General features: G+C 39.6%; 1 protein-coding gene across 1 annotated transcript in view; it reads right to left on the reverse strand.

Moving 5' to 3' along the window:
* Positions 1-151: 151 nt before the first annotated feature.
* NEMP2 (nuclear envelope integral membrane protein 2) overlaps positions 152-12,142 on the reverse strand; it is a 13,116-nt gene continuing 1,125 nt past the window's right edge. The window contains exons 2-9 of the mRNA XM_065841097.2: positions 10,916-11,031; positions 9,320-9,548; positions 9,074-9,146; positions 8,107-8,200; positions 7,284-7,398; positions 6,414-6,639; positions 4,019-4,195; positions 152-1,963 (exon numbers count right to left, since the gene is read on the reverse strand). Coding sequence (XP_065697169.1) covers positions 1,738-1,963; positions 4,019-4,195; positions 6,414-6,639; positions 7,284-7,398; positions 8,107-8,200; positions 9,074-9,146; positions 9,320-9,548; positions 10,916-11,031 — 1,256 coding nt within the window. The 3' untranslated portion in view covers positions 152-1,737. The remainder of the gene's footprint in view (positions 1,964-4,018; positions 4,196-6,413; positions 6,640-7,283; positions 7,399-8,106; positions 8,201-9,073; positions 9,147-9,319; positions 9,549-10,915; positions 11,032-12,142) is intronic.

Genomic DNA, 12,142 nt, shown 5'->3' on the forward strand with positions numbered 1-12,142 from the left:
TGGAGCAACCACAGCTAATGCACAATTTTTGTTGCTTAAATCTGCAACAAGGAAGAAAACCTCGGGACATAAACACACTCAATTTGCTTGGCTCCTCGTCATACATCTTGCTGTTCTGAAGCCAGTACATGCAGAAGGGAGGAGAACGACATAGCTGAAAAATACTTTTATTTTAAAAAATTGTGAAAGTACAAGACAGTATATCAAATATGCTGTACTGTGAATACAAAATTAGTACAAAATTCTAGCTTATTTTTAAACCCCATGAAACAGAAGATAAATGTAACTCATCCTTTGGTAAGGAAGAAAGGCTTTTATAGTGGTTAAGGCAATGGATTGACATCCAGATTATTTTCCCAGATTTTCTGGCTGGACAGGACTTGGCACTTGTGTTTTGGTAAACCTGTGTACTCTCCGTATATCACAAGAATGCTGTGCAAGTAAACTCACTGTTGGCAATGGGCTCAAATGACAGGAGTTGGTTTTGGTGGGTTTTGTTGATGAAATGCTTCTGATGTTGGAACTGGTTGGGGAGGATTTTTAAGGTCAGTGTCAGCTGTCCATTGAAGTAGTCGTCATCTTTCTCATCTGCTGCTGCACTTACATCTTTGGATGTACTGAGTAGTTACCTCCTCTACTTTGGATAGTATTTACCCATCCCTGGCAAATGACGGACTTGCCAACTACCCAAAATGTGGGTTGATTTTTTTTTTTTGTTTTGTTCTGTGGGAGTAGGTGCACCTTGTATTGTTCAAAATAATTTAAAAAAAAGGAACAGTGTCTTAAATATATAATGGACTGGTTTTGGGTGGCTTTTCCATTTAACATATCAGCCTTTTTTTGCCTTCTCTGGGCTGTTGAGAGGCCTGAAAGGGACAGCAGCACCCATCTGAGGTAAGGTGATAGCAACATTGAAAGCAATAGTAAAAATACATTTGAGGATGGAAATCCTCTCCTAAATCATCTGCAGTTGTCAGAGGTGGAGAAGCAGAGGGCTGAAGAAAAGTTCAGCAGAGGGACCTGTGCAAGAGTGAAGAAAAGTATGTGAAGTAGCAAAGATACAGAAAGAACAAAGTGCAGCATAACTAGAGCAGAGCCCAAAAGCAGAATACAAGCAGAGAGTGAAAAGTCAGGCAGGGTTCTGAAGAGTAAGAGGAGCTTAAAACAAATGTGAAGCTAAGATACAGCACGCCTAGCCAGAAGAGAAAATAAACCTTGTTCAACTGTGTTAACTCTCTATTGATCTTTAGCACTGCAAAGTCTCACAAACAATAAAAATAGTTTTATCAGCACACTCACAGCATCATTAAAATTGTTGACACATAGGGTTCTTGCTAAAAGTAGAGTATTAATAATGGCTTCTCCTCCTCTAGTGCTCAGCACAGAGGGCTTGACAATTAAAAGGGCTAAACCAGATTCTCTGTTCTCTAGGGGTAGTATCCCTGCAAAAACAAGGCTACCTGGTGGGACAGGCTGCTGCCAGTACTTGCTTTGGAAAAAAGCAACCATTACTTGCCCAGTACCAATAGTATGAGAATCCTCTTCACTTGAACAGCCCCTACGGTTTCCTTCTGTTGCTCTAGCCAGGCAACATCAGTGACACAGGAAACAGTTTTTTCAAAAATCCTTGTTTGTCCACACAAGAAATCACCAAGCATGAGTTCTCAGTCCTTCCTTTCTAGGATGAATGTGCTTTCCCTTCTCTCCTTTGTTTTTTTCTGCGATATTTCCCAAAGCTCAGAGCAACTCAGTAGCATATGGAAATGAAATTTGATTATGCACTTCATCTTCATCCTCCTCATCTTCTTCATGGATGGAATTGGCTGAATCATCTTGCTCAGATTCTGTCCTTGTCTCAAAGAGCTGCTCTTCCAGGAAGAAGCTCCCGATGCCATATTCCTCATCATGCGCCCTTATTTCTGCAGCTGAGATGTGCGGAGATCCCAGGACAAAACCTGCAAACCTGCCAGATTTTTAAAGGGAAAAGTTGATCAACTGAGAAATGAAAAAAATACTGTGAATATAGGGGATACTGCCAATTAAGCTGGGATGTTGTAAAAACAAGCCCACAGGCAGTGCAGATGAGGGGAAACTGCAGCACAAAACAGGGAGTCATGAACAACATAGAGTATTGCAACGGATGGCAACAACCTGAAGATTTGTTTTCCTGCCTCGTCACCTTTTCAGTCTTTTCTATATAACCTTTGCTCTCCTGGAGGCCATCTGCAAGGTCTTGTGACTACGCAAGAAAGATTTAACTTTGTTTTCACATCTTGTCAGTACTTATGGGGCAATCCACAGTAAGCATTTGTAGAGCTGGATAGATGGTACTTTAGCTTCTAGAAATAAGGCTGTAGCATATTTTTGACAAAGGCTGTAAGATTCAGGTAAGTTGATGTTACCAATGACAGGAATAAATGGTGAGAACTTTGCATTCCTGCGTTGCTGTGCTGTCACCTTGCTGCTGGTGCTGCATGCACGCTCTAGGCAAGCTGAGCCAAAGTCTTACCAAAGAATTCCTGCTTTGGGTGAACCTGGAGCTGCACAGTGGGAATTCTGTAGCTGCTCCAAGTAAATACCAAACTGGAGGTCTGGCAGAACAAAGCATGAATGTAGCACTGTCCCTACTTTTCAATTTGCCGCAAATCTTACTTTCAGCGGGCAACTACATTGAAGAGAGAAAACGGAGCTGGAGCTTTTTGGCAAGTGCATGGCAACAGACGGCAGTTCTGACACCTGGGTAAGTGTCGACAGCATCAGAAGAATGTAAGAGAAAGGAAATGCAGCTACATTCTGGAGTTCTGGTAAACTGATCAATAATTTACATATTAGACTTAACGTTTCTGTGAAATGAACATTGTCACCTCGCTCTTCTTGGAAGCACTGTTAGTTTAAATGGGGAACTGCTTTGGACTGGCTACGTTTTACGGGTTGCTGCCTGTTGAACTATCTTAATGGAAGCTAGAAGGGGAACTCAACTTTAAATCAGTATTCTGATAGTTCTCCTTTTTTATTTGTGGTTTTATAGTCAACAGTTTATAAGAACCATATTAACTAAGTGACAGCTACAAAATACATGTCTCTTGTTTGTTTTGTGCACTTGGCAGTATTTTGTTTTACAAAGCTGCAGTGAATTTTCACTTTTTGTGTCTTTCAATCATGCGACAGAATGGAAGTAGCTTAGAAAATACAACGGTTTAACAGTAGATCTATAAAACCTGTCAGAGAGGGTGGCTGTGCGCCCATCCAAGGATGATGATTTTCTGAAACTAGTTTTAACTTTCTATTGATTAAATTCCAAGCTGACTGGGGCTCCTCTGAAATGGTGACACTTGGTTCTGTGGCAAGGGCCAAGTCTTTGTGGCCGGCCAGTACGTGGAACTCTGCTATCTTGGAAGTTTTGGTTTTGATGGAAATACACTGCTTTTATGATTAATTTTATATTCTGCAAGATCGTCTGGCTGCGCTTACCTGACCCTTCCCAACCTGTATTTGTCTTAAGTTTGTATATGAAGATATATCTGCAGCAGCTCTTCTACCTGTTACAATTCCCAGGGGCAGGCATTGATTTCTTTCTCTATATTCTTAGTCTTAGATATCGGTTGATACTTGAAGTAATGGGATTCCTTGACTGTGCAGGAATCTTCAGGCTGAGTGTGTATCTTCAGCCTGCCCCAATTTTATACAATACAAAAATATAATGCTCTAAAAACTGAAGAAAGGGTCATTTCACTGGTTAGATGGCCACCTGGGTCACTGTGGAGGAACTTGGAGGCATTGTAGAAAGCACCTGCAAACTCTCAGAGTAATTTATTGTCAGGGAGGAACAAATGGGGTTTAATACCCCCAGCAAGTAACATCCTTGGGAGGTGTGGCTGTGATCTTTAGCGGGATTACTCAAAAAGATGAAGCTACCCCCCGCCTGACTGCATGCAAAATAAAACACACAACAGTGTCTGAATTAGCAGTGGGGTCTGTACAATGTGTTTTATGCTTTAGAGTAACCAGGTTTTCTTACCGATGTGGGGACTGAAGTTTGTATACAGCTAACCAGGATGGAAAGTCAGGGTTCCTGCAGAATGAGCGTAGCTCCTCCAGAGCTCTGATTGTTTCTCTTTCACCTTGTTCTCGATATTCCTCTTCAGTAAGCCATTTAAACACTAACTGTTTTGATTTAAAGTGATTTTTCATTTTTCTAGAATGAAAGGAAAACTATTAGTATTTCTAAAGTCTTCTGGCACATAAGTATTGTCTGTCCTTTTTCTCTAGTACCTGCTATTAGCATGCATTAATCACTTTTATCCTTGAGGACAAGCTGCGTTCTTGCATTAAAATTTTAAGACATCTAATGTTTGCTAGTCTGTTTACCCTAGGTATTAACTGAAGTTGTAGAATTCCACAGAATGGGATCTATTAAGCTTCAAACGAGCTTTGGATTTGGTCCTTATTGTGTATGCATGGACTAAAATCTCAGAGAATTAAATAGATGGCTGCTTCCTCAGCCATTTTTAGGTGCAATATGCAAAATGTGTCTGTGCAGAGACATGGGCTGAATCAAAACCCAGTCTGCATATGTAACTTTGGAGATAAGCAATGCTTTAAGTCTGTTATGAGTTGTTCATGTTGTTTACTAGATCGCTTCTCTTAAATCTTGCTTTAAATTACAAAACTGAGTAGTCTGAGGCCCAAATGTTTACAATCTGATGTTTTTTTAGCTGCTGCGTAGTGATGTATAATATAATTAGATATCAATTAGAAAGTGTGCCATGTTCTGTTCCCTTCTGTCGACTGCTTTCAATTTAAATGTTGTGATGAGTTAAGATAAGCAAGGGCTGGATGCCCATAAAACCTTCAGCTCTGTATAAAAACACCTGCACCAACCAGCAGCATTCAGCTTGCCTCCTCATTTCCCTGTGCAGCAAGGATGAACTGTAGCCCTTGTTCAGGTCAGATGGTAAAGGTCCTGCTGGCTCAGTGGGCTCAGTACTGATCTTAACCTCAAATAATGCAAGATTCCTAGTTGTTTTGATACATCTGCTGCTCTGAACTGTGTATCTGGCATTGTGGCCTCACAGTTTGGTGCTACTGTTTTGAAACAGGAAAAAAAAGCCAAGCCATTATCATTCTCCTAAGAGAGCTCTGTAGAGCTGGATTTCAGTGCTTGTTTGCTTTATAGAAGCATCAGTTCATGAAAAACAAGAAGAGATACACATGGAAAACAAACTGCAGTGTTTCAGGGTAAAACGTGTGTTCTGACTTCTGTAGCCAAATCTTACTGATTTCACAGTGAGTTGAACCTGCTTACATCAGGTAAGTGTAGATCCTGTATGTTGCTTTTGAAACAGCTGGTGCTTCTCAGCTGCAGGCAAAAATCAGTCTTCAACAAATGATAAATTCTACCTAAGATAAAAAAGCTTCAACCCAGTCCACACTTCAACATCTAAAAAGAGCACAAGAGCAAAGCAATATGTTCTTCAAAACTAAACAATGTGTAAAAGACTAAAAACGAAATTACTCTTTGTTGTTATTTTGGTGGTGCCAGTTCTAGCCTTTGCCTATTCCTGGTTCTCTGCGGTTCAGAAGTGCATAGCTATGGAAGAGACTTGTAATCTGGATGCCATCACTGAAGGTAAAAAACAGATGTAAATTTGCAGGGAATTTTAGAATCTCGGGTGTTATATTTGTGCTAAAACATCAAATTCGAGGGTGAACAAATACGTTGTTCCCATATTGTTAATGAAAATACTTAGCGAATGAAGGTCTACATATCAAAAGCAGGTTCCCTTTCCAAACGCTAAGATATAAATGGGGCTCTGGGAATACGGGCGGAATGTCCCCACAGTGACAACAGATTGCTTCCATAAAACAAAGTTAGACACATCTAGAATAACCTTGGGAAAATAAGATCAATGGAAACCATTATTTTTATGGATATGGGTTTTCAGTCTCTGAGCTCTACAATATCTAACCTACATGGACTGTCACTTTTAAACATCTGCTTCCTCATTGATAGTACATTGTTTTATCCCATAAGATTCAGTACAATACCTGCAGGTTCTCTCCCTACACATGAAACCAAGGCAGTATTGGTGCCATCTAATCAATTAACCAAACAGAAATGTTCTGGTTGCCATATGCTGCAGACTAGAAGGTTCTGCATTTGTACTTAGGAGCAGAGTCACATTTCTCCATTCCCCATAGATCAAAAGTCATGTTTAAAACTGCCAAATGGAAAATAATTAAATTCCCATATCTCAAATTTATACTTTTTCTACTGCAGATTTACATTTGGTAAAAATATGAACTAGTACTAGAAATTAATAAATCATTATTGAAGCGTAAGGATTTTTACTATCAGCCTCTGGTATCTCCTGATGCCACAGGGACCTGGAGATTCCCAAGCAACTACAAACCTGCCTACGTGGCAAGCGGCGCCAAGGGGGTAGCAGAGCCCTTTTGAGCAGAGGCTGATGGCTATGACTGCATACGCAACCTGAGGTATGGTGACACCACAGTAAATCAAGACGAAGGCTGTTAATTGCAGTGTCCATGTGAACAAGGTTATGCTCAGTTCAGTGGTAAGCGGCCCGTGCTGATAGGAAGCGGCAAAGCTGGTCATTCCGACAGCCAGAAGATATCCTGTAGAAACAGAAAAGAGCATGGAGAAAAAGAGGCAAAAGCGACCCATATAAACTTGATTGGTTTGGTTCACAAAGCTTGCACCTGGTGTAAAATACAGGCTGCTGTTTCTTGTGTTTTCATACAGCTACCTGCATTATGTTGTAGGTGCTTGATATTTCAAAACATGCAAAGAGTTCAGGAGGTGATCTGTGAACAGGCTCCAGCTAACACTATGAGCTAAACATGAATCTCGCTGTGCAAGACTGTCGAGGCAGGTGCCACATCCAGAGATGCGTCAGCCCCTGCAGCCAAATCCCAGTGGCAATTTGTGCATCCAGTTGCCCCATCCAGCAAAATACAAACCAGCATAACTGCCCCTTTGCTGTTACAGGGAAAGTGTGTAATGGCGAATCAATGAATGGATAACAGAGGCAAAATCTGCTCTTAAAGATGCTACTGACCCACTATATCAAACTCCTTATTTAACGATACAAGTAAATGCTCATCTGAGTAGATTAGGAACCTTTAGAATATTCCAACACCTATGGCTTAGGAGAAAAATATATTCTATAAATGAGTCACTTTTTTTTTTATGGGCAGGTATTCATCTAACCACCAAATTAAACCAGAACCCGCAGCATGTTTTTTGATAATTTTCTTACCCAGCAAGTAGTTTCTGTGTTCAGACCACAACCACTGCATATTCTCTTTCAAACAGTAAATAAAATAGAGAGAGGACATCCAGCAGCCACCCATTAAGATCCAGAAGGTACTATGCTAGGAAGAAAAAAAGAAAAACAATATTAAAAAATCTTCTTCAAACTATTTCAAGTCAGAACCAGGACCACTGTGTGCACAGGAACTCCCAGGCAAAGCCAGATGTGATATTTGGGAGACCTACAGGGCTTACAATCTGTGTTAGACTTCCACTGGACAGGGCTCTGCATGCTTCAACTAAACAATATCAATTCTAACTGGAGCAACTATCCTCTCTGTATTTGTGTATCATGTCCTAATGTCATGGGACAGGCCTATTGCAGTGTATTCCCAATTAACGTATCCAGCAATACTGTGGGAATGCACAGAATTTGTAAAAGTGAAGGAAAAATTCACATCTGCCTTGCAATTAATTTTATCTGGTGAATGGAAGAGAATCTGTCCCACTTACTGCTAAACCAACATTTTTATTTAGATTGATTCATACATGCAAAAGCAAGGTTTGCTCCAGTCCACCAAAAATAACTTCTGTTTCAGAATAAACTCTTCTTATATATCAACAATCTCCTGTTTAGTTTAAACTCAGGAGTGAGCAAACTCGAACTTGATTCTGACCTAATGATATTTATTTGACACAAGCCATCCTGCAGTCACTTCAGCACAGTTACCTGGCCACAAAAACAGAGCAAGGTCAGAATCTGGCTCTGTACTCTTCACTTTCTATATTATGATGTTGATTATTATTTTGTTTTATAAATGTAGATTTACCCTTGGAATAAACCTTTTAAGGGTCAACAGAACAAAGACCAGCAGAGCAAGAACACCCAGTATTACTCCAGAAAGGTAAAAGAACGTGGTGCTCCTGTAAGAGAACAAGAGAAAAAATAGTGAGAAGTATCATTTGTACTTGGTTAAGATGCCAATATTTGTAAAAACAGCAGTGATCTTCAAGAAGAACTTGATAGAGCTATAAGGTAGAATTGTAGTGACATGGTTAACAGACCCAGTTTAGATATTAAATCTGTGTAAGGAAAATTCCCAACAGATACTTAAGGTCACTGAAGTTGTAACAGGCTAAGAGATGGTGTTGGATTTTTTTGAAAGCTCACACTATTTTCTATTTCATTTACTTTCTAGTAATTTCATTTTCTTCTATGTATTGATATGGTTCTGTACTGCAAGAAAAGTGTTACTTTTTTTAATTGGAAATGTAAAAAAACCTCCACAAACCAGTAAGTTTTTTTCTAAGCTTTATGCATTTATAAAGCCTGACTCTAATTCAGAGTTAACTCTATAAAACCTGTTGCTGCTCTCCTTGTTTTAGAGGTGCCTCCTGACAATTAATTTATGACTCATTTTGCTTTGAAGTCATGGGCCACGTATTTTGCTGTAACAGTTGAGTAACCTCCATTTATTTAGCATTCGGCCAACCTCCCTGGTCCACAAAAGGGAGAGAGAATTTTTCTGCCTCCACACACTTGCTCACTGAGGCTTATCTTGGTGTCATCCCTGCAGGACACTTGGATACAAGAACCCTGACACAGCTCGGTGATTAATAGACTGCAGCACTCCAAGACAGGTCACAATCTGTCCAAACACAAATGGTGTAAGTTTTAAATATGCATTCAGTTTCCTTATTTCACTTTCCCAAAGACCTGCCTCTTTAGTTAAGAAAACAGACCAAAGATACACAGACTTTGGGAAAGAAGGTGAAAACCCAGCAGCTAGTACTCACCTGCTCAGGCTGTTTGCAAAATGGTACAGAAAAATTCCAGCTACAAACAAAAACAAGAGCTTTCCATCTAGCACTAAAAAAAGGGGGAAAAAATAGAAATGGACTTTAGACTAATTAAATCTGAAATGTTGATTATATAAAATATCAACAGAAAAGTCTGAAGCTTCTTACAGATGAGATGGTAAGTTCAGTAACAGTGGCAATACCAATCTATCTGTAATCTAAATGGAAAGCTTTTTTACTTACTTTCTCGTTTGACACTCACAGTATATGGCTCAGTTTCAAGGGGCTGTATTTTGAAACAAATATCCTCTCCATATTGTTTTATCCTTATAAAAGTTTCTGTAGATGTTTCTGGTTTCCAGAAGGTCTGGACAGCACATGCAGCAAACTCAAAAACAGTTTCTGCATTACGACAGTTGCTTTTTTCTGAAATAGGCTCAAACCTGAACATTTCTCTGCTGTTAACTTTTACCTAAAAACAGACAACAGAATACAGAGAGAAGTAGCTTAGAATCATTGGGGGTTTTTGTTTTTCTGAACGCCGTACTTGTGATAATGAAAATCAGTATAGAGAGCTCAAGAACAAAATGCTCGTCCAATTCTCAGTTGTTTAATATTAGCTAGTAATATTATGTAAAGATTGTTTAGCTCTTACAACGTGATTCAGAGAACACAATGTCAGCAAAGTTCTATGAAGGGGCCTAAATCCATCCCAAAGCTCAGTGGGTTTGGTTTCACCATGACACTTGCCCACACACAAATTTCTAACAAAACCAGTAATATCTGACTGACCACAGTTTCTTTTGTGGATGTTCATACGCTTCTCCATTCTCCCCTGAAATGTAAGAAATTGGAATTGCTTTTCTTGTAATTAATAATGCAATCTTCATGTTAGGGACAGAAATGAGGAAAATGAAAGATACCACAACCAGACATCTCAATATAAGCTTGTTCCTGTTGGATGTTTTGGCATTTCTTGCTAGTTTGAGCACCCTCTCCCACCAAAATGATAAAAAGATCTTGTCCATCGTCTGAGATGGAATGGTTTTCCTGGAGACTGTGATTCATTGTGAGCTCTCCATCAGGGCCTATTAGACAACAAAGACCTGTCTGCAAAAGTGATGCAACAGGTAATAAAACAGGCTTCTATGGGGAGAAAGACAACACATCAGCAAGCAATTTGTTGTGGGAAAAAAATCTTAACTTCCTGCTTTTAAACATCTATTCCAGGAAAGCTTGTGTGACTGCTGGAGGGTTTTGCCACCTGAGGTCTGCTACCATTCATAAAAACATCCACAGAACATTCCTGAGGAAAGTCCCGGGAACAAAGAGATGTTCCACTTCCTTATAGATGTGAGAGAGAGAGGAAAATTGTGTTGGAGGAAAATTTGCTCCAAGAGCAAATTCTTCCACCAGAGGTGAAGTGAAACTGTTTCCCTCCCTTGTCTTCCCAGGAAGAAAAAAAAAAAGGAACCACACAGATAGTCAGCTTGTTCCTTCAGATGTTATTGCTTCCACTAAGAGTTTTTTATATTGCTTCAAGCTAATCTCTAAACATGTTTCTTGTAAGATGACCCTCTTATTTGGAAAAACAGAAATGCAGGGCTGCTGCTGTTTTTTTCATGAGTCACAATCTGATACACCCTTGGTTCCTATACTGTGGCCTGGTACGCTGCAGCAAGTGAGTCACTGAACTGTGTTGTATCCTCAAATTTTAAAGTTTTACACAGGTGTTGGGGATAAACAAAAACATTTGTTGCAGAGGTTAACAGTGGTCCATCAGCAGAGAAGGTGTGCAACAAAATAATCGGTAACACTAACGTTTATGTAGCCTCTTACCTGCAGAGTTGACCAGACGTACTGTAAGTGAATGGTTCTGTTTTGCACATAGCAATAACAGTTTTCATCGTGTTTCTGGATTACATCCATTTCCTGCAGAAAGCTACAGTTTCTACCTGGGATTGGGGCAGAAAAGTTAATGTTAAGGATGTATCAAATATAAATGTATACTTTCTCTCCCTTTCATTATTCTGTATGCTGAGGGAATCACATGCAATTTGCAGATAATCAAACATTAAAAACTATGCTGCAGGGCATCACATTCAATATGATTTAGATGAAAATTCAAATTAGACTTCAAGTCAGAGTAAATTGCAACACCTTTGAAAAAAAAATATTAATCTAGGGTGATATTTCTAAAAACTGTAATCCATAAAAGCTTGGCTTCGGTATCAGTGTTTTGATGGCACTGGAATAGGCACCCTGGGCCAAATCCACTGCCGGCACGAGTGGGAGTAACTCCGCCGGAGTGGATGCTTATAGCAGTGGGGAATGCAACTGTGGGAGTCTGAGCAGGTAAACAGGCTTATGTTCAAAAATAGTCACTCAGCACATGACATGGCTGCTGATGGCAGAAATCATACCCCTCTGATGTTAAATAACACAACTCTTTAAAACAAAATTTCCTGAGACGGTCCAGCTGCGATATGTCATCACACAACTGCACTGACAGCTTTGCCATTAAGTCATTTATCTGGTTAGGGGTGCCAATTGGTTTAACTGCCCTGAAACGCTAGTGACCCCCTATGATCTTCAGAATTAGACTGCACTTCTGAGTGGAAATGCACCTAAAAGATTTATGAAGCAAACTCTGAAGAATAACATTCCAATCTATATACACATGTAAAATATACTCTGTAGTACATTTCTGCAGTGTTCCAGGAACATAATTAAAGAGAAGAATAAAGAAAATAATCGGAGATCTGAACAGAGGGGATCATCTGGCTCACTGAATAGAAAATGTAGGTCTAAGCCAAGCTCAGTAATAACTGCTAAAAACACTGTCATACACTCAGGACAGCAAAATGAGTATGTGCAAAAACAGACTCAATCCAGACAGGAGATGCTGTTTGCAGGTAAAAAACTGCTCTGTCTCTATAAGGAAGCTGAGCTTAGGCTAAATTATTTTTTAACCAATTTAATTAAGCCAATGAAAAATACCTGCATGTATGTTATTATTTAAGTTTATTAAGTAATTCCAGAATTAAAGTGTCAACAGACGATCTT

Source organism: Patagioenas fasciata, chromosome 7, assembly GCF_037038585.1.
Source record: "Patagioenas fasciata isolate bPatFas1 chromosome 7, bPatFas1.hap1, whole genome shotgun sequence".
Lineage (NCBI taxonomy): Eukaryota > Metazoa > Chordata > Aves > Columbiformes > Columbidae > Patagioenas > Patagioenas fasciata.